Source organism: Rhinatrema bivittatum, chromosome 12 (genome assembly GCF_901001135.1).
Source record: "Rhinatrema bivittatum chromosome 12, aRhiBiv1.1, whole genome shotgun sequence".
Taxonomy (NCBI): Eukaryota; Metazoa; Chordata; class Amphibia; order Gymnophiona; family Rhinatrematidae; genus Rhinatrema; species Rhinatrema bivittatum.
This window is the reverse complement of record NC_042626.1, coordinates 45,751,730-45,774,068: the sequence shown is the minus strand read 5'-3', so window position 1 is coordinate 45,774,068 and position 22,339 is coordinate 45,751,730. Positions and strand designations below refer to the sequence as shown.

General features: G+C 45.4%; 1 protein-coding gene across 9 annotated transcripts in view; it reads right to left on the bottom strand.

The window, feature by feature from the left end:
- The window catches only part of MSANTD2 (Myb/SANT DNA binding domain containing 2), a 137,214-nt gene that overhangs the window by 82,879 nt on the left and 31,996 nt on the right, over window positions 1-22,339 (bottom strand). For 8 of the 9 annotated variants that reach the window (XR_003852084.1, XR_003852085.1, XM_029572304.1 and 5 more), the window contains one exon: window positions 17,077-17,335. Coding sequence is in view for 7 of the 9 variants with exons in the window: in XM_029572304.1 (XP_029428164.1) it covers window positions 17,077-17,335 (259 nt within the window). In the remaining 2 variants the exon portion in view is untranslated. Of the gene's footprint in view, window positions 1-17,076; window positions 17,336-22,339 lie in introns of those variants that run through there. The other variant, XM_029572308.1, reaches the window with a different exon arrangement.

Sequence of the window (22,339 nt, the reverse complement as noted above, 5' to 3'; positions counted from 1 at the left end):
TCCACTGCTTTCTTGACCTTCTCACCACAGAGATTCTTTCCATGAGAAGTTAGTGAACCTCTCATATATGTCTTCTCAGCCAGTGGCTCGCAGCCATGAGAAACTGCATGCGCCACTAGCCAGGCCAAAGACTCTCAATGCCATAGTTATGGTTAAATGTATTTGTATGCCACCCATATCCAGGGCAGCTCACAACAGACATACAAAATAAGAAAACTTAAAATAAATAGCATTGCACAAACAACCGAATCAGTAAAATCCTAAATAAAATCTAAGATACAATCATCGTATCGAAAATAAAATATTTACATCATCACATTACAGATAAAACAGACCGTGTGAGATGGGCAAATGATAAATGGAAGCATCATTAGATCAGTTATGAAATGAAAATAAACTAAAATTACTTCTACTAATAAGCTTGCTCAAAGAATAAAGGTTTTAATTGTTTCTTAAATGTTTTTAGAAAGCTTCAAAGATCACATGGATCAGGTGTAGCTATGGCCCAAATTTGGGGCAAGTTTTAACACCCCTGATGTATGTCTCTGCCTCTTCTGGTGGGGTGAAGAATCCAGTCATTTTTTCTGGAATGGGGACATACCACAAAAGACAAATGGATCCTGAGAACTTTGGAATATGGCTACTGCATATGCTTCTTGCACCCTCACTTGAACCTTCAGATGTCAAGCCCCAGATCCAAATTCTACTCACTTAGCTCAGTAATAGCTGAAGATAACCTCCCTTCTAAAACAGAAGTCCAAAGATTCTGCCCTTCCTCAAAAGTGTGACACAGGATTCTAATCAAGGTGCTTCTTAATTCCCTAGAGGTCAAGTGGGCACAGGCCCATTCAGTGGGACAAGTTACTGCTTCAGGAGAGGTTCAAAATGAAAATCGCTTCTGAATAAATGGCTAAAATAAATTTAGCCATTTATTCAGACAAAGGACTGGCTTTATGCTCTGGACCTTAAGGACACATACACTAACATCCTTTTTCATTCCACCCAACAAGATTCCTCAAGTCTGTAGTGGAGTGAGAACTCTGTCGGTGCTCATGGGTGACGTAATCTGACAGCTCCAAACGGACCCATTTCTCTTAACTCGGTAAAGTTTTACTATTGAGTTCCCACACATGCACTGCCTTGTGAACCCTTCAGTAAATTGCAGAACTTAGTTTTACCTAAGTAGTTGACTCGCCAGGGAGGAGGATCAAGGGAGAGTGCTAGATGTAGTGTACTTGTATTTCAACAAGGCCTTTGACACAGTTCCACATAGAAGACATACAGAAATTATGCGCCCTTGGTATGGATCCTAGAGTAACTGACTAGGTTAGAAAGTATCTGAGTGGGAGGCAAAAATGGAATTTTCTCTGAGGAAGGGGTTGTTACTAGTATTGTGCCTCAGGGATCAGTTCTTGGAATTATTTTAAACATTTTTATGAGAGACATAATGAAAGGTTGATCGGGAAAGATTTTTCCTTTTGCTGATGATACCAAAATCCGTTACAGGGTGGACAGCCAGAAAGGAATGGAAACATGAGGTGGGATCTAGCGAAGCTCGAGGAATGGTCTAAGGTCTGGTAGCTAAAAAATGCAGAGTAATGTAAGGGAAAGGAACAAGACTGGAGGTGAAATTCTTCTAAGCACAAAGGAAGTGCAGGATCTGGAGTTAATTTTATCTGATGACCTAAAGGTGGCCATACAGTGGGATAAAGTGATGGTAAAATCCAAAAAGATGCTTGGCTGCATAGGGAGAGGAATGGTCAGCAGAAAAAGGAAGGTGCTATTGGCCCTGTACAGGTCCCTGGGGAGACCTCACTTGGAATACTGTGTATAATTCTAGAGACCACGCCTTCAAAAAGATGTGGGTGGCTACTAAAATGGTCAGTGGTCTTCGTTCTGAAGCATATGGGGATAAAAAAAAGATCTAAGTATGTATACTCTAGAGCAGTGGTTCTCAACCTTTTTTCTGTCGGGACACACCTGACAGATGGTTCTCACATGCGTGACACACTGACCCATGATCGTCACAGGGCTAGATGTAAATGTACAGTTTGCATCCACTGGAACCCCCCTGATCCACAATAATGGATGTAAAGCAGAATTATGACATTCCCCGTTCAACTCACTCTACAAAAAAGATATTCTGGTTCTGGTGTCATCTCAGTAACAGCAACTCAAACTCCTTCTACTTTCAGGCTCAATAGCCCTACTTATGAAAAGACAGCAGTTTACCACCAATGCATGTCCTCTTGAGAAAACGCAACAAATAAGACTGATAAAACACTTACATGCTAGTAAAATATCTCTGTAACAGACACAGAACCGACCTAACATACTCCCAGGATCTGTAGTAATGCACATAAACTAATCCACACACAGTTACACCTGTATTATGGAATACACTCAAACAGGAGCAACCCTATCTATGAAAAGGCAACACTACAAATATTAAATCAGGCCCTAAAAACCAATACACTTCTTATTAGGAAAACAGAACTAGCAAGCAGCTATAGATCCCCACACAGAAATAATTGTAAAACTATACTAATAAGCAGAATAAATGTTTCACAACAACTATGAACAGAATAACATCCAACAATTAAAGACTCATAAAAACTATTAAAAATTCTCCAAACACCAATAAAATATTTCAAAAAAAGCAGACACATCACATAATATTAAATAATTAAAATAGCAGTCAATCAAGAAAAATAAACTTAAAAAGCCACCTTTACTTACCCCCTCCAGCAGCTTTCCTACTCCTCTTCCATGCAGGCTGTAGCACACACCAGAAGCAGCAGTAGTGGCTAAGCTCTATACTCATGGTCCTCTTCCTTAGGGCCCATGTCTCTCACACACACACACACCATACCAGTCATGCCCCCATGATCAGTTTCTGTCTCTCACACACCAATCATCTCCCAGTCTTTGACAAACACACCAGTCACCTTCCTGAACAGTTTCTCTCATGCCATACACACACACACAGGCTTCCCACTCCCGTGTTCCACTTACATATATGGGCTTCTCACTCTCATAATCACTTTCTCTTTCTCACATACACTCACCAGTCTCTCACTCCCATGCTTGTTCTCTCCACATGCACAGGCTTCTCATTCCCATAATCACTTTCTTTCTCTCCCACATACACACACACCAGTCACCTGATCTCTCTCATGCATACACACACAGGCTTCCCACTCCCATGTTCTCTTTCAGATATACAGGCTTCTCACTCCCATGCTGTATCTCACACACTCCCAGCTTTCTCACTCCCATGCTCACTCTTCACATGTACAGGCTTCTTATTCCCATAATCACTTTCTTTCTCTCTCTCACATACACGCAAACACACACCAGTCACCTGATCTCTCTCATGCATATACACACACATAGGCTTCCCACTCCCATGTTCTCTTTCAGATATACAGGCTTCTCACTCCCATGCTGTGTCACACACACACAGGTTTCTCACTCCCATGCCCACTCTTCACCTGCACAGGCTTCTCATTCCCATAATCACTTTCTCTCTCTCTCTCACACACACACCCGTCACCTGATCTCTCTCATGCATATACACACACACAGGCTTCCCACTTCCATGTTCTGTCTTACATACACAGGCTTCTCCCTCCCATGCTGTGTCTCACACACACCCAGGTTCTCACTCCCATGCTCACTCTCTTCACATGCACAGGCTTCTCATTCCCATAATCACTTTCTCTGTTACACACACACACACACCCAGTCTCTCTCTCATTTCCATGCTCGCTCTCCACGTGCACAGGCTTCTCATTCCCTGAATCACATTCTCTCTCTCACATTCACATACACACCAGTCACACCGTCACCTTACCAACCAGTCTCTCTCATATACATGCACACACACAGGCTTCCCACTCCCATGCTCTCTCTCACATAATCAGGCTTCTCACTCCCATGCTTTCTTTCACATACACCCCCACAACACCAGGCTTCTTACTCCCATGCTTTCTCACATACCCAGATTTCTCACTTCCATGCTTTCTCTCTCTCTCTCTCACACACACACATCCCTGACTGTCTCACACTCTCACATACACATCAGTCATCTCCTTGAGCAGTCACTTTCATTGTCTCTCACATATACACATACATCAGCTCTCTGACCAGTTTCTCTCAATCACACACATACTCTCGATCAAATACATTCTCTCACTTACACACAGGCTCTCAATCACACACATTCTCTCACTTACACACAGGCTGGCTGGCTGCTTCTCTCTCTTTCTGTCACTCACTTCCTCTCCCCCCCCCCCCCAGCACAAACGGTAACTGCTCCTCCAGCCCCCGCAGGCCAAGAAGGAAGAATTCCATCGATCGCGGGAGGCTCATGCTGCTCTCTCCTTTCCCTTCCGCTTTCTCCCCCAGAGCAGGAAGATCAGCTGCCTCTCCTGCTGCCACCGGACTCCTGCTATCTTCGGGCGTCCGAACTTCCTGTCGGGGGGCGGGGAGCGGAAGCGCAGCGCAGCGCACAACGTCCGCTTCCTCCCCCCCCCCCAGCAGGAAGATCGGCGGACCATACGGCCCGACGCCCGAAGATAGCAGGAGGCCGGTGGCAGCAGGAGAGGCAGCTGATCTTCCTGCTCTGGGGGAGAAAGCGGAAGCTGTGCGCGACGCTTCCGCTCCCCCACCCCAAGCAGGAAGATCGACGGACCATAGGCCGGACGCCCGAAGATAGCAGGAGAACGGGTGGCAGCAGGAGAGGCAGCTGATCTTCCTGCATTGGGGGGAGGAAGCGGAAGCTGCACATGGCGCTTCCGCTCCCCCCCCCCAACAGGAAGACCGGTTGGCCATACGGCCGCAGCAGCGCTTCCCCATGTGTGCCGTGATGGCGCGCGAGGCGTGGGTTCTCTTGCGGCACGGCCTTTCTTCTTCCCGCGCACCACTTCCTGTTCCGGGTCCGGGCGGGGGGGGAATGCAGGCGCGGGAAGAAGAAAAGGCCAGCCGCGGATGCTACAGCTTTTTTTTTTTTTTGCACCGCTGCCGTTCCCGCTGGGCTTGAACGTGCTGATAGCCCGGCGGCAACGGCAGCAGGGAAGAACGAGCAGCGGGAGGGACCGGGAGCCACGCGACACACCTGCCGGTGCTTGGCGACACACTAGTGTGTCGCGACGCACCGGTTGAGAACCGCTGCTCTAGAGGAAAGGCAAAATAGGGGAGATATGATAGAGACATTCAAATATCTCAAAGGTTTCCATGCACAGGAGGTGAACCCTTTTCAACAGAAAAGAGGATCTAGAACAAGATGTCATGAGATGAGGCTGAAAGAGGATAGACTTAGGAGTAATCTTAGAAAATATTTCTTTATAGAGTGGTAGATGCATGGAACTGCCTCCCAGTGGAAGTAGTGGAGACAAACCATATCTGAATTCAAGAAAGCATTGTATAAATACAGGGGATCTCTAAGGAAGTGATGAGAATTATAATACTAAATGAATTGGACAGATAGACAGACTAGATAAGCCATACAGTCTGCCATTATGTTTCTATGCTAATTCATCCTGATGTCTATGGAGAATCCTATTTATGGTAACCAAAGTTGCTTTCTCCAATAACAAGCAGGGCTGAATTAGCCTTAATACATGAGGAATCACAAGCTGAGGAGTGCATAGCGGAGAACTTATTGAAAGAGTAACCCAGACCCCCCAGAGAGAGTGGACTGCTGGGTAAAAAAACTGAGCTAACTGCTTGCCCAAAGTTACTGCAGCTTCTTGAGAGATTCACATCCCATTACAGTCTGGTAAATGTGTGAACTTATGAATAAGTTGCAGCTTTGCAAATGTCTTCAACTGAGATGGCTCTTAGGTGAGCCAATGAGGTAGCCGTGGCTTTACTAGATGAGCTCGACAAAGTCTGTGATCTAGAGGTCTGTCAAAGCATAGAAATGTGCAGTTCAGTCTGCTAGTCAGTTGGACAATGTGCATTTGGCAACAACTACTCCCAAATCTGTTAGGATGGTAGGAGACGAAAAGTTGAAAAGCCCGACAATGTAACTGAATTCTTCTCAGTTAATACGCTAAGACCCAGACATGTGAACAGAGGGCTTCTCCCCTCTTGGAAAGAATGTGGGCAAAACAATGCCTTGATTCAAATGAAGTGCAGAAACCACTTTTAACAGAAACTAATGGCGAGTGTGGAACACCACCTTATTGCGGAAAAAATTGTAGATATGAAACGTAATGAACCAATACTTATAGTTCACTGACTCTTCTAGCTGAAGTGATAGAGACTATGAATACCACTTTGCATGTAGGATACTTTAAGGAAGCTAATTCCAATGGCTTGTAGGAAGACTTCATTAGTTGTGCCATGTAACTGGTGGCTTCGCAACTGAAGGTCTCATATGCCACAAATCCTTTATGAACTTTGATTCCGATAGATGGATGGATGGATGGATCTGTATTGGGACCCTTACTGTTCAATATATTTATAAATGATCTGGAAAGAAATACGAGTGAGATAATCAAATTTGCAGATGACACAAAATTGTTCAGAGTAGTTAAAACACAAGCAGATTGTGATAAATTGCAGGAAGACCTTGTGATACTGGAAAATTGGGCATCCAAATGGCAGATGAAATTTAATGTGGTAAGTGCAAGGTGATGCATATAGGGAAAAATAACCCATGCTATAATTACACAATGTTGGGTTCCATATTAGGTGCTACAACCCAAGAGAGAGATCTAGGTGTCATAGTGGATAACACACTGAAATCGTCGGTGCAGTGTGCTGCGGCAGTCAAAAAAGCAAACAGAATGTTGGGCATTATTAGAAAAGGAATGGTGAATAAAACGGAAAATGTCATAACGCCTCTGTATCGCTCCATGGTGAGACCGCACCTTGAATACTGTGTACAATTCTGGTCGCCGCATCTCAAGGAGGATATAATTGCGATGGAGAAGGTACAGAGAGGGGCTACCAAAATGATAAGGGGAATGGAACAACTCCCCTATGAGGAAAGACTAAAGAGGTTAGGACTTTTCAGCTTGGAGAGGAGACGACTGAGGGGGGATATGTTAGAGGTGTTTAAAATCATGAGAGGTCTAGAATGGGTAGATGTGAATCGGTTGTTTACTCTTTCGGATGGTAGAAGGACTAGGGGGCACTCCATGAAGTTAGCATGGGGCACATTTAAAACTAATCGGAGAAAGCTCTTTTTTACTCAACGCACAATTGGACTCTGGAATTTGTTGCCAGAGAATGTGGTTAGTGCAGTTAGTATAGCTGTGCTTAAAAAAGGATTGGATAAGTTCTTGGAGGAGAAGTCCATTACCTGCTATTAAGTTCACTTAGAGAATAGCCACTGCCATTAGCAATGGTTACATGGAATAGACTTAGTTTTTGGGTACTTGCCAGGTTCTTATGGCCTGGATTGGCCACTGTTGGAAACAGGATGCTGGGCTTGATGGACCCTTGGTCTGACCCAGTATGGCATTTTCTTATGTTCTTATATCTGCTTTTCATCCACATGAAGGTGGTAAGCGGCAATGGCACTGAGATGCATTTTGACAACATACTGAGGTCCAAAGAGGAGAGGCAGAACAAGTTCTGAAGCAGATCTTTTTGGAGCACAGATGAACAGGTTTAGGGAGGTGCCTGACACAAAGATGAAAAACGTTTACATTTAAAAATGACAAATTTTCATAGAGTCCTGGCAGACGGTCCAGGACCCTCTACCCCCATGTTTGTTTTTGTAAAGCTTTGCCATTTAAGTTCTTGGTTTGGATCAGAATTCTTACTCTGAAGATGTAAGAAAACTAAGGCAGCACTTAAGACTTGCCTACTCCAACTTGCTTTCATGATCTTATTTGATCATTGATAACAACTTATGTATTTTATTGTCCTGCCTAGTCTTCAATTTTGTGTATGCTTTTATTATGTATAGGTTCTGACACCATGAATGTTTTATTATGTACCCAGCCCTGAACTATGGAAAGGCAGGTAACAAATATTTAAAATAAAATAAATAAAGAAGTAATGCATGTCAAATGGCTTGCAGCTCCAGGGGGTTGATCTGGAACAGGCTTTCCACTGCCAACCAAATCCCTTGAGCTTGAAAGGAGTCTGTGTTCATTCCCCTCTTCTAGTTCTACTTGATGAGGTAGAACTCAAACAGGGCTCCTTTCTCCAAGACCTTTGGACTTGCCAATAGTGGAGGGACAATTTCATGTCCTTGGTTCCCCACATGGGATGCTACAAGGGCTGATGCAGTTGATCCTACTGAGAACAGAGGCCACATTAGAAAACTCTCATGTTCAGGTATATCATCATGGAGACCTCCTAAACCTCTGCCACCATATATCCGAGTAGAATCAGGATTGCTTGGGCCAGAACTTGTTCTCACTTCAGCAAGTTCTGAACCAGTGCTTGAAGACAAAATGCCCAATCTGATGGAAGGAACACTTTACCTTCCTTTGATATTATCTATGCCCTGATGAACTTGATTCTTTGGGTAGAGTCTAGGCTCAACTTGGCAAAGCTGACTGAAACCTAGTGACCGAAAAAGCTGGATTGACTTCTGCAGGGAGTCCCAGCAACATCCAATCATCCAAGTAAGGAAAGACATGAATTCACTGACAATTGAGGTGTGCTGCTGCTACTACTAGGCTTTTTGTGAAGACCAAGACCAAGAGCCCAAAAGGAGAGAACCTTGAATTGGTAAGAAAAAGAATCCACCACAATTCTGAGGTATTTCCAGTAAGAAGGATAGATTGGTATGTAGGCATATGCATCTTTCAGATCCAGGGCGCACATCTGGTCTTCAGTTTAAATGAATTTTTTGGGGGATAAAGAAATAGTGGAATAGAACTCCTTGCCATGGCCTTTGCAAGCAACAAGTTTTATCACCTGCTGGCTGAGAAGATAGATCTAGATTGAAGGCTAACCATCGACACTACAGTGGAGGATGGAAGAAGTGCAAATGGCAACCACATTTCACTATTTGAGGATCCAACATTCTCTGATGATTTTTTTTTTTTTAAATTTAAAACTTGAGTGCAACATCAATTTTTACAATGAGGCATAAGAACAAAAGAAAAATATAAACATAGTGAGCACACTCTTCAAAGAACAGGTGAATCCTCTCCCCTACCATCAAAGCCTGAAGATTGACTACAATGAAGAGGAGGGTGATCAAGGATGAGGCCTTTGTCACCTCAAAAGGAAATACTACCAGGGCATGTTCCAGATGGCAGTGTCCTCTAGCTAGATTCCTTCACAAAGAGGGATAGCCTGCCCACTGAGGTGGGCTAGATTCCACTATTAGGACTTCTGGTGGGAGCTCCCGAGGTATGGAGGTGACTCTCCCTCAAGGGAACAAATCTATCATCCTGGTCAGGAGAGGCTCTCCTTGTCACTGGCCACAAATGAGGTAAAGATTCTTCAGTTCAATCATGTGGTCTATGAACTGTTGTGTCCTCTAGCCCAGAGTTGGAGAAGAGACATCCCCCATGAAACCAGCACATGGTCATCCTCTTGAGAAGTATGTACTAGAGTCCAGAAGTGCGTTTCGGCATGTGAATATGCCGCTGCTACTACTATACACATAACCGGCCCCTTGAAGAAGGCTGTCACATGCCGAAACGCGCTCAGTGTCGGGCTCACACCATACAAGCCTCTACGACTAAGGTTTCAGGCATTTCCTCTAACAGCTTAAAAGCTAAGTGTCATAAGGCTTTTTGCCATCAATGCCATGCTTTAATAAATGGACACTCACAGTACTATTTTAATAATAATATAGCTTGACATTGTATTTTTGAATGATCATATTCACTTTATCACAAATGAGCAAATTGAAAACGCTTAAAAAAAAAAAAAAAAAGGACCTATGATTATACTAATGGTATACCTACACCTTGTGCTAATTAGCATGGAAATGTGTGCCTTTGTATGAGGTCTTTACAAACTAAATTTTTCTATGTGTATTTACACGGAATATATTGGTTATCACATTGGGTTGGTAGGTTTTTTTCTATGTTGAATATTCAGCTGGCTATTACCCCTTTGTGAGAGAGTATTCTAATTTCCTTTCAAGATTCAGACCATAAAACAGAATCAAATTGTATTCTCATGAGCCACGGGTCCCTAGCAGAGTAAGTTCCCAAGAGATGGGAAACGAAGACGACAATCGCAGAACAGGCACAAACCAATCCACATACCACGGCCATTGAGGCCAACCCAGAGCTACCAGAAGAGTGTCACACAAAAGGCATGAAAGATCTGCATACCACTGCCAATGAGGCCCATCTGAAGCTGCCAGAAGAACAAGGACCAGACACCCCGCAACCTTATGAACTACTCTGTCCATCAGGAGCCAAGGGGAGAATACATGAGGATGCTGCCCTCAGCCATACATACACTCTACCTATCATGGGCCTATCACTGCCATGATCACTGACCGCAAGTTTTCCTTTCTAAAGTGAGTCACCTTCAAGAAGTCAATTATCCTGTTCAAAGCCAAGATAGGGTGAAAGGAACCCTCCTAGTATGGAACTACAAAGTAAATCCATGTAATGTCCTTGCCTCTCTTGAGCCTCTGGCCCAGGACGACCACCATCAATGAGAGAAGTCACTTTAGAGTGGACTGCCCTGCAGCTTTCTTCTCTATGGACGAACAAGGGAAAACCATATAGGAACTGAGAACGAACACGAACTTCAAGACATGACCAGGCCTTGTGATCTTGAGAAGCCATTAATTCATCATGAGTTGAGCCTGCCTCAGGGATTGGTGAACCTACTGCTGACCAAGAACTGGATGGAAGTCCTCCTTGTGGACCATCCAGAAATGAAGCAGCTCAAACCTTCCTGCTCCCTTGGGTCCCAGGATCACCGTCAATATGAAAGGCCTCTCCAGAATTGCTTTTACCACCCCACACTGCTCCTGAGGCTCCTCACATACTTTCCCACCAAAAACAAAAGCATTCATGTATGGGGGTGGCTGAAGAGTGCAAACTTTCTAGGTTCCCAAAAGTACTAGGAGAGAGAGAGAATCTGTACTGAACCTTGGTCCCAGGATCTGTTCCGTTTGGGCTAGTGATCTTCACATGTGTCACGATCCAATTTAAACTAAGGTCACTCAGAAAGGAAGCTTGCCAGGTAATATTTACAGATAGTATCAATGGAATATACTGTGCAATGCAATCTGAGAACCTACCAGCTGCTTCAATTTTTTTTTAACCTATCTTGTAAACCCAGCTTATAAGGTTGCCCAACATTGACCCCCAAAAGAGGGTTTTTTTCATTGGGTTGGAATCCTTCCTGTACTCATCCTTTGCAGGGAAAGTAAAATTAGGGATCTCGTTTATCCAAAGAAAAAAGGCTTAACCTAATCCTCACTAACAGGAGGACTCATCTTATTCCAGACCCCTTTACCAATCTCTTGTGGTAATATCTCTCTGTTTTTGGAAGGAATTCCTGAGGAGGAAGCAGAATACACTTCTGTAGCTAAGACTGCAGTAAGGTACTGCAGTAAGCCAGAGAAAACAGACACCCAAGGAATCTGAAGGAAGGTTGGTTCCCTCACATTCTGCACAGTCACAACATGACATCTCTAAAATGCCATCCCTCTGGGCTAAGGAAAGGGAGCTGTATTCCCCCTCACTATCCAGCTACAAGGTTGCACATGTTGACGCCCCTGCTACCTGGGATCCCGCTGGAATGCTCTGCCAGTTATCTGTCCTGCCCGCAGATCCCTCCGGTCCGGTAAGCTGCTGCCAAGAATGTCTCCCTTAGTGCAGGAACACCTGCAGCAGAGTCACAATCTTCCTCTTGGCTTCCATTTTCCGCTAACTTCCTGCATTCAGCTCCCGATGACATAATCACTCCCTGCTCTGTATAAGTGATCCCCAAATGGCAAAATATCAGGCAACTCACTAGATTCTAGCACAGCTAATGCTGTGCACCTCCCAACGCTGCAACAAGCTCAGGCTGTTGAGTAAAAATGGCCTCGCTTCTCTTTGTCCCTTCCCCCCCCCCCCTTTTTTTTTTTTTTAAATACTCTTTACAGCTATCTGTAAAAAGCATCTGAAACAGTTAAAGGAGAACTGGAGAGAGAGGGGCACAGCAAGGTAGGGAGGAGGGGGAGGAGGGGGAGGAGAGGTGGCAGAGGGGGGTACCACAGACAGGAGGCTCTATCAGAGAGTTGCCTTAGTTGGGCAGGCATATAGAGGAGTTCGTCAGAAAAAGCAAGTTTCCTTGCCATAAACAGTGTTTTAAATAGATAGCAGGATGAATTAACCTTGCAGTCTGGGACATCCTCCGGGGCGGCCTAGGCGGAGCTTCACAAAGATCACAGAGCTTATGGTAAGCAAACTTGCTTTTTTCTCATCGATAAGCAGGCTGAATTGGCCTGGTCTCTGTTGGAAACAGCATGCTGGGCTTGATGGACCCTTGGTCTGACCCAACATGGCAATTTATGTTCCTCCGCTCATTCCAGGATCTGTACCGCTTCTCTGCACAAAATCCAGGAACCAGACCCCTCCCTTCCGAACGGTTGTCCGTGTAGATCATGACATTTTTTCCCCGCAGGTTACCAAACATGTGGAGGGCATTCTTTATCGCTCTGAGCTCCAATAAGTTTATCTGCTAAGCTTGTTCCCATGCAGACCACAGTCCTTGCATCTGTACGTGTTCCAGGTGTCTGTGTTAAGAACCAATTGATGGGCTGGGGCGCGGAACGGTGCTCCTATGGTGAGAACTGAAGGGTGCTACCACGTCACATCCTGGCTCCATATCTGGGGTCAGACGAATTCTTTTGGAAAGTGGTTGCGAGAATTGAGTCCATTGCATCTTCAGACCCCACTGAAGGCGGCACATGTGTAGACAAATTTGCAATACTACATATACCATCGCTGCCACGTGGCCCAGGAGGGTCAGGATCTGGTGGACTGAGGGGTGTGCACAGCCTTTCAACTGCAAGGCCAGGTTGCAAAGGTTGTGGGCTCTGTCGTTAGGAATGCTTTCCCTAACACAATATTTATCTTGGCCCCCATGAACTGCAGGGTTTGCATAGGTTGAAGACTGGATTTTTCATGGTTGATGATGAAACCTAGCCCCCCCCCCCCCCCCAGACAACATATTGTCATTGCCAGGTTGAACTGTAGAGTGGCGGGCTTCAGTGCCACCAGTAACCAATTGCCCAAGTATAAAAGTTGCATTCTCTACCTTCTTAAATGGGCCACTGCTATCACTAAACACTTTCGTGTGGACGATAGCCCAAAAGGGAGAACTTTGTACTGGTGATGCACATTGATTTGAAAACATAGGTAACACCGGAGGAACAGTGCAACGGAATGTGGGAGTATGCATCCTCGAGATCCAGCGAGCACATCCAATTGTTGGTTTGTAAGAAGGGTAGAATCAACTTGAGACATTATTTTGAACTTCTCCCTCTGAAGAAATCTGTTGAGAGCCCGCCAAGTCCAGGATTGGGCAGAATCCTCCAGACTTCTTGGGATTGAGGAAGAATTGGGAGTAGAATCCAGTGTCTAGTTGGTGTCAAGGCACCTGCTGAACCGCTTGGTGATACAGAAGGTTGTTTACTTCCTCTTGAAGCAAATGGCTGTGCATGCAGGACTGACGGGACTGCAATAGACGCGGAAGGATGGGACTGGCTCTGAAGTTCAGTGGATAACCCTCCCTGACAACGTTCAACATCCAACAATCTGAGGTAATTGCTGTCCCAGAATCATAGAAGAGCGATATCCTGCTTCCCCACTCATGGTGGTAGAGGTGGCCCAGTTACTTTCAAATACGCTTTTGGGTTTTGAGGTGTTGTTCGGTGGTTGCCACTGGCCCCGTGGTCTACTTCTGAGCTGCTGTTGCGGTTGAAGCCTGGTTTGCTGGAAGGTTGGCGGGCGGTAAAGCGGGTACGGCTTGAAGGGGGCGCCTCTGATAATAGTGCTTTCTGTAGCTTTGATAATATCTCCTGCCCGAGGTCTGCTGCTCCACTGGTAACAATAGGGACAGGACCACCTCATTCTGCTCTTTCAGTTGGGAGACCATCTCGCATAGTTTGTACCCGAACAAAATTATCGCCCTTCCACAGGTGGTTTGCTAGCTTTTTATGCACGTCCTCCCAGATGGCTTTGGCTCATAACCAGGCTAGTCTTCGGGCTGCTATGGCCCCCGCTGAAGTATGGGCAGATGTCTTGAAGGCCTCAAATTTTGGGTAGAAGATGTCGCAGCCCCTCCTCTAGTTCAAAGAATGGCTGTGGTAGAGCTGTATTCAACGAGACGGACACAAGGTGGAGTTTTTCAGGGACTGCAAGCACTCATACAGGTACCACATGATATAAAACTGATGCTGTTGGAGTCTTGCATTCAGCACATCTGCTTGGAAGGCTCTCTTTCCAAAGTTGTCCAAATCTTGCAATCCTGACCCGGAGGGGTATTCTAGTGAAGGCGGGTCTTTTTTGAGTGCTTCATGGCTGATTCACCCACCACAGAGGCATGTGGAAGCTGGAATATGCCACAGTATGGTGATTGCTGCATTCTGAACTTGAGGTCAGTCTTCCTGGAGGTTGGCTGACCAGAGAAGGGGGAACTCCCAGGCCTTCACCATTATCAAATCTAAAACTGCGTGGGATGGTAAGGCAGTAGGGTTCAGCAGACACCTTGAATATCTTCAGAATTCCCAATACCTCCGCTTGTGGATCTGGAATTTTCTTGGTTTCAACGTTGAGGCATGTTCCCAACTTTTCTACAAACTTGAAAAGGTCCTCCAGAGGCAAGGCCAGCTCTGGCTGCTCCTCCAGCAAGTCCAATGAGGAGAGTTTTCAGGACTCATATCTGGTTGCGGGGAAAACTGAGGGCATGGACTCAGAGGTTCTTGTGCTGGGCTGCGTTCTCTCGGAGGCGGAGACAGGGATCTTCCAGTCGGTGAGAGGTCTGCCAGAGAAGGGCTAGATGGACAACCCTTTTTTTCTTTGAAGGAAGAGAATAATTGTGACAGGATTTCTGATATCTGTGACATAGCTTACAAAGCAAGCTATCCTCGGCCAGTGGTGGGACTCTGCCCCTTTCGACAGTGGCTTACTAGAGGCACGGCAGCCAGTAAGATGTCCAAGTCGGGACTCATTGGGCGGTGCGCCAACTGCTCGGTCTTGTAAGACTTGTGTCTCTTCTGGAGGCGGCTCCTGTAGATGAGGGGAATTCCTCTTTCTTCTGGACAAAAAAGACATGTGAGTAAACTCTCCCCGAGGAGTCCAAATAACCCACAGAAAGGTGTTCTGAGAGAGGTTCCACATCCGAGAACCCAAGTTCAGCCATCTCCTCTAGAGAGAACACGACATGGGGGTCCATAACTGGGACTTGGCTTGTGGGAAGTCTTACAAGAAGATTTGTCCAACAGTTGAGTCTGGCGTGACTCTGGTGCTTTTTGTGTTGTATGCTTTGACGACGCATGAGTCTGCGCCAGTGATTGCATCATACTGTGTCTTGCCTGCATTGAATTGGTGGACATGCGATGTTGCACTGATGCAGAGGACCTTGATGCATCCTTGCATGTATCGTTTCAGTGGACATGGAACTTTAATGCTGGTGCTGTTTCCACGGTGCTGGCAGATGCAGTCTTGTATGAGGGCTTTTGCAGTGCACTCCCAATGCCTGTAGTTTTGCCGAGGCGTGGGGACACGTGGGCACTTTTGGGGGGGGGGGGGCTGTGACCCACCTGGCCGATTTTGTCCCAAGGGAGGCGGCCCTCTTAGGCTTGTCTGGCTGATCCATGCGGGGCCCCAGTGAGGAGTGGGCCGATAGCCACTCCAATGACAGGACATAGGATCCCGAGCTCTCCTCCTTCAGATCTGCGATCTGAGCTCGCTGGTGCTGGGCCCAGGGAGACATTCGACCACAGTACCAGCAATAGGACTGGTTGTGCTCCAGGCCCAAACAAAGATAACAGTAATTATTGCCCATCAGTGATGACATTATCTTGCCACACTGGCAATATTTAAAAAACCAGACAGCTTTGGAGCCATTTTAGCACTTAAAAGTGCTTTTGTGAGGAGATAAATGAAAAAACACTGAAGAGAATCGAGCTCCGCATGCAACCTGCAGCGCAGAAAATAAACAGAATGAAGAGAGAAGATGGCGCCGCACGGGAAAGGACGCGCAACTGCAAAGAGCCAAAGCTCTGTGATCTTTGTGAAGCTAAGCCTAGGCCACCCCAGAGGATGTCCCAGACAGCATGGCTAATTCAGCCTGCTTATCGATGGAAAAAAATGAATTATTTCCGGATATTTGCCTGGAATGCTGTGCTGAGGGAGGGAGCCTAGGGTTCTTCCTTCAGGAGCCAGTTCTCCCTTTATGCTTCCTCACATACACTATCAAGGCATGCTAGCCAGCTTCAGTAGAGACCCAGAGAACAAAAGGAGGTTCCAGCCCAGGGAGGGAAGGGGGAATGACGGAAACACACAAAGGCCCCCCCCCCCCCAGTGTTGCCAGTGAAACCAACTGGCATCTGCTCAACTGAGGAAAGGAGACTGAGCTGTCACCCCAAAAGCCAGAAACTCCACGCAGCTAAGCCTGTCCTCAGCACAGGAATGTACGTCCACCATCTGCTAGAGATAGAGAATACAGACAGGCTGATGTCACACTTCACATACCTCTGTGCTGACATCAGCAAGCTTTTGATCTCTGTCTCCATCTAATTGGCATAAACAACCTATTGGTAATGGACTGGCCTGACTGGATGAAGAGGAATAAAGCTTTACTGAGCTAGAGAGATGGATCTGTTCATCGCTACTGGATGACATCACCCATGTCATGGCTAACTGAGCCCTGCTTGTCGACAGAATTAGATTTTAAGGGATAAGTTGCTTTGGAAAACAACCACCATTGTTATTTTTCTTTCATTAGAGCTTAGATTTTGTTATCAAGTTTCCAAATTTGGTGTCAGTTATGTAATCTCATTTAAGCTACTAATTTTTGGTCATGCTATCTGCCTTTGGCTCAAGCACAATTGAATCTCATTCTGAGGGATTCAATGGAAAAAATTTTGCAGCACAGTCCAAGTAAAACAAGAGACCTGCTCCTTACCCAAGTCCTGTTCGACCGCATGGACGCTCGGCAATTCCTGGCTGTGGTTACCCCAGTCTTCTTGGGAATAATCTTCCATGGTGCTGCTGTCCGATTCCATTTCCTGATACAGTCCACTGCTGTTAATGAGCACAGGCTGGCAGGGCTGAGAGTCCCAACCCCCTTGACCAAACACCTGCTCCAGCTGTTCGAAGGTATAACTGCTCTTCCTCTTCCCAATGCCGTGTTCTTTCACCCGACTATAGCACCTGCGAAGAGTCTAAAAAATAAACAAAACACCACACCCTAATTTAATTTCATTTTTAAAATATAAACAGAGCACACAGCTTACTGAAATCACAATTAAACTACTTTCATGGATTTACATTTCAATTGTTTGATTTTGCTTCCCCCCAGAAAGCTGGTGAATTTTTCCAGCTATGTTCAGAAATATTGCATCACTTAACTGATGATAGGTCTCCAGAATCTATGCGTCTTTTACCACTTCATGCTCTTGTCAAATAACAAAAGCTGTTATTTCCCTTTTGCTGACTTTAGCTCACAGATTCATAGTAACGAACAGGCATCATAGCCAAAAACAAACTGCAACACTCCATTTGCTACATGCCTTCCCTTTCATGAACATACCTCGATATTAGCATTTCCTCCAAAAGAATTACATAAAGTGAAAAATCACTCAGCTCCTTATGATTCTTTATCTATCGGCTTCTTCTTGTGTCTTTAGTCCTGCCAGCACTGCTGCTCTTAGAACTGTTCTGGCCTAAGAGAGCAGTTGGGGGTAAATATTTCCTCCCCTGGTCTGGAAGGAAGGCAAGCAACACTCCTAGGTACCAGAATTTATCCTCTCCCATCTAGTATAGCTATAGAAATGATTAGTAATATTCTCTCCCATCAATGATGATCAGGTACAGAATAGAAACATTCATCCTCCTCAGCATTCATGGGGCAGATCATCTTCCTCCTCTTAGACCCTTGCTTCCTTCTCCTGTGGCATTGGGATGTGATGTCCCTCACATTTCCTTCTCCTTAGTCCCCCCGTTCTCCTTTCCCCCAACTCCGCTTTTTTTTTTTGTAGGTGATATTTTCTATGCATATCTACGCTGGAGTTTCTCTAATTAATAAAGTGCTGAGAGCTTTGAAGAATAATCATACAGTGATCAAGTTGCAAACTGTAAACAAACATGTAAACTCAACACAGCTTGACCAACATCAAAAGCAAGTGTTACACTAAATGTCAGGTACTCACTTCCCACAGCAACTCAGTCTGCAATAGCCAGAGCACAGACTGGAAAGCTTATAGGAAGAATAGCTTCTCAAAATAGCATTATCAAGTCATAAAATATTTTCATCCAGAGCTGCCTCCATAGTCCAGCCAAAATTTATATGACACTATAGCATACAATTATTTTTCTGAATAACCCACCCAATCCCTATTAGGTAAACCAAATTACCTGCCTTAGGACAGTTTTAGTTTTGTGTCTTTTGAAATTTGGGGGACATATAAATTAAGCCACCAATCACTTGGGGGTGTTCTATGAAGAATGGCTTAACTGCTTAGAGCATTAGGCTTCTAATGTTAATAGCACCTGAAGATGACTGTATATAAAAAGGTATGTAGTGTTAGGTACGTTTGGGTCTATGAAGGCAGTCCATAATTGTTATGCCTTGGCTAGGCTTAGAGAAGAGTCATTCCTATGGAAGTGCCCATCTGTGCCTTTGATATTGCAAACTATATGACCAAAAATGTAATGCCTCACATCTAAAGGACAGACACATTGTCTAGAATGAGAGAAATAAAAGTTAATCCATACATAGAACAAGCCTGATCCCATAGAGAACATACGTTACTTTGGATTACTGTATGTTCATATTTTTTGGTCTTATTTTATGCTCTTTACATTTTAATATTATGTTATTTTTTCCTATTTTAAGTGGCTTGTTTTTCAATTTTTACTTTATTGTAAATCACTGAATATATGCAAGGAAGGCAATCAATCAATCAATCCTAATAAATTATTCTTACCTGATAATTTTCCTTCCTTGAGTCCTGCTAGACCAGTCTTCATACATGTGATTTCCATACTCCACAACTGATGGAGACAGAGGACACACCTCTTATGGTTTCACTCTGGGCTATAAAGGAGATGTGGTCCTAGGCCATTGCCAGTAGTCTTCTGCCAAAGCACTGTGACCACCAGAAATCCCTTAGCGCCACATTCTCAATAAACAAAACCTCAGAGTATCCAAGACCATTGAGAGTGAGTCAAGAGTTAAGAAGAGGTAAGAAAGAATGAAGAATGAGAACATGCCCTACACAATAGCATTGTTCCCTATCGCCCCTGTATTCCTGGGCAAGTTTTCAGAAAGAAAATGATCAGGTAAGAATAATTTAACCTTCCTCATCTTTCTGCTAGACCAAACTTCACATATGACAGTTATCTCTAAGATTCTCCTTGCTGGGGAGGGAGGAAGACAGGGCTACCAGCTCATTTGTAAAAAAAAAAAAAAAAATTCCTCACATACCTACCAAGTCGTGATATATGCTAAAGAAGTAGAAAACGTATGTGCTTTCAATATAGTTGAGATCATGGCCAAGCATGCCCTTTTAAGGGCCAGGCCGTAAGAGAGAATGGAGATGGGTCCTCCATTGGGACTGAACCTTGCCAGAGGAGGCCTCACTTCCTCAAGAAGTGCAGCAGGGTTCTGCTCAGCAGCCTCACTAGGTGTGCATGCCAAAGTCTCCTTGGCCAAACTAGGGCTACTGGTATTCAACTATTGTCTTGCCTACCAAAGGCTACAGTGGGAAGGCATACAGCCAGCTGTCATGTCCACAGGCACACACGTGCATCTATGCCACTGGAGCCTGTCTCCACTTGGTGGTTAGAGAATACACTGGCCTTGGCATTCACCCATATCCTCATTTGGTCCATGTGTGGACAACTATCATTTGGAAGGCTTCTGGACTCAGTTCCCACTCACCTGGATCTCACCTGATCTGACTGAGAAAATCAGCTTGACTATTTTCTTTCCATGCTATGTATAATTCACATATTCTTTGGCAGTCTAATATCTAATAACATTATACTACCACCTGTTTATCTGGACTACATTAGGCACCGTATCTTTTAATTATGTTATTAACCCCATATATCTTAATCCAAGTTAATTCGACCTGTTCATTGTAAGACATTTACTTGTCATTGTTATTGTTTAGAATGTAAACCGAACTGATCAATAATTCTGTTATTGGAAAGTCGGTATAGAAAAATGCTAAATAAATAAATAAATAAATAATGCTGAGAGAGTGGGAGGAAAGCAGAGTTGCTTATCTGTAACAGGTGATATCAGAGTAAAGCAGGATTTTAGCCCTCACACATGGATGACATCATCATATGGAGTCCTGATATGGAAAACTTATGTCAAAGTTTCTAGAACTTTAACTTAGGCACACTGAGCAAGTCCAGCATGCCCTATACTACGCATCCACGCGGGTTCCTCTTCAGTCTCATAACACAGAATTATGATTAAAAATAAAAAAATAGGAGAAACCCAACTACGCGGGGTGGCGGATAGGTTTTGTGAGGACTAATATCCTGCTGTCCTCAGAGAATGCTTGTTACAGTAAGCAACTCTGCTTTCTCCGAGGACAAGCAGGATGGTAGTCCTCACACATGGCTGAATAGCTATAGGCTGCTCCCTAACACAAAAGGGGTCTAGCAGACACCTAAGCAGATGCCAACGGGCACAATAATACAGGTGATGTTGGTAACAGAGTGGGAGACAGCCTGAACTCAAGCAATGGGCCCTAGGTTGGGAGAGAGCAATTCTACACCTCAAACAGGTTCCGAAGAATAGACTGGCCAACCTACTGTTGTGCCTGTCATCCCTATCCAGACAGTAATGTGAAGGGTTGATGATTCAATCGGATCATCGCCCCAGGGGTCATAGAGGCCCTCATCCTCACTGTATCTACCGGGTATGGGGCCCTAGGTGCTCGGTCTTCATCCAGAGGTGCAGATACCGGTACAACTGGATGGGGGACTTTAGGCCTTAGCGTCTCTACCAGCCTCGGTGGAGCTTCCTCCTTGGAGGAACAGACAATGACCACTGTATCGGTAGGGGGAGGCCTTGGTGCCCTGCCGGGGAGTGATGCTGTCCCAGGAACCAGCGCCAGCTGGGTCGGTAACACACCAATGAGCACACAGAGCTTCTCCAGATGCGCTACGAGAACGGGTGGCACCAGGTCCGGCGCTGTCAGTGCCACAAGATCCAGGTCCTGCAGCACCCGCTCCACCACCAATTGGACTTGGAACTCCAGCTCCTTCTCAAATGTTGCCAATGCCAACACCGACTGGGAGGAAGGAGGGGTGTCCAGATCTTCTTCGGACACGCAAAGGGGGATCGGCAATTGGCACTAGGATCGGTGGAGACCGTCAAGGACCCATGGCACAGAGCATGGGCTCTCCTCACTGCAGGGTCGCTTCAGCGGCAACACAGCAAAGGCCTGTGCATCCCCTCGCCCAGCACCATGCATGGACAGGGACGAGTACCAATGCTTCTTAGGCTTCTCTCGATGCTTGGCCCAATCTTTCTCCAGTGCAGAGGTTGAAGACAATAAACCTAGCATCCTCAGCCTAGAGGAGACAGACAGTCGGTCTCTGATGCCCCGATCTGCCGGCATCAACAGACCTGCTGTCGTTAATGGAGTGTTGTCCATCAGTTCAGCTAAAAGGTCCCTTGATGCCGATGGCTTGGACTTCCTTGACCCTAAGAGCTGATCCATCTTGTCGAGTCAAACCTGACATCCCTTCAGGGTCATCTGGGCACATAATCAGCAACCCTGGACTTCATGCAATGTCCCCCACGTAGAGGATACATACCTCATGAGAATCAGCGATAGACATTGTATTCTGGCACCCAACGCATCGGCAAAAACCGGACGTGGCCATGACTGGGTGAAATAGAAGAGCCACAAAGTTGAAAGCGATGGTGGCGGGTAGTGATGGCTGGCAGGCAGAGGCACTGCCACCATGGGGGAATGAATTGACCACGAAAGAAAACTTACCCGAAATGCCGAAAACCCTGACTAGAGACACTACAGGAAGTCACCGAGAGGGACCCAGTGACGGAATCGAAGGAAAAAACTGCGAAAACATGAAGAGCGAAAAAGTTTTCCACAAGGCTAAAAACAGCCAAAGGGCGATCAATCACACCGTGAGGCTTACAGCTCCAAGGAAAAGAAGAGACTAAAGAGGGACCATGT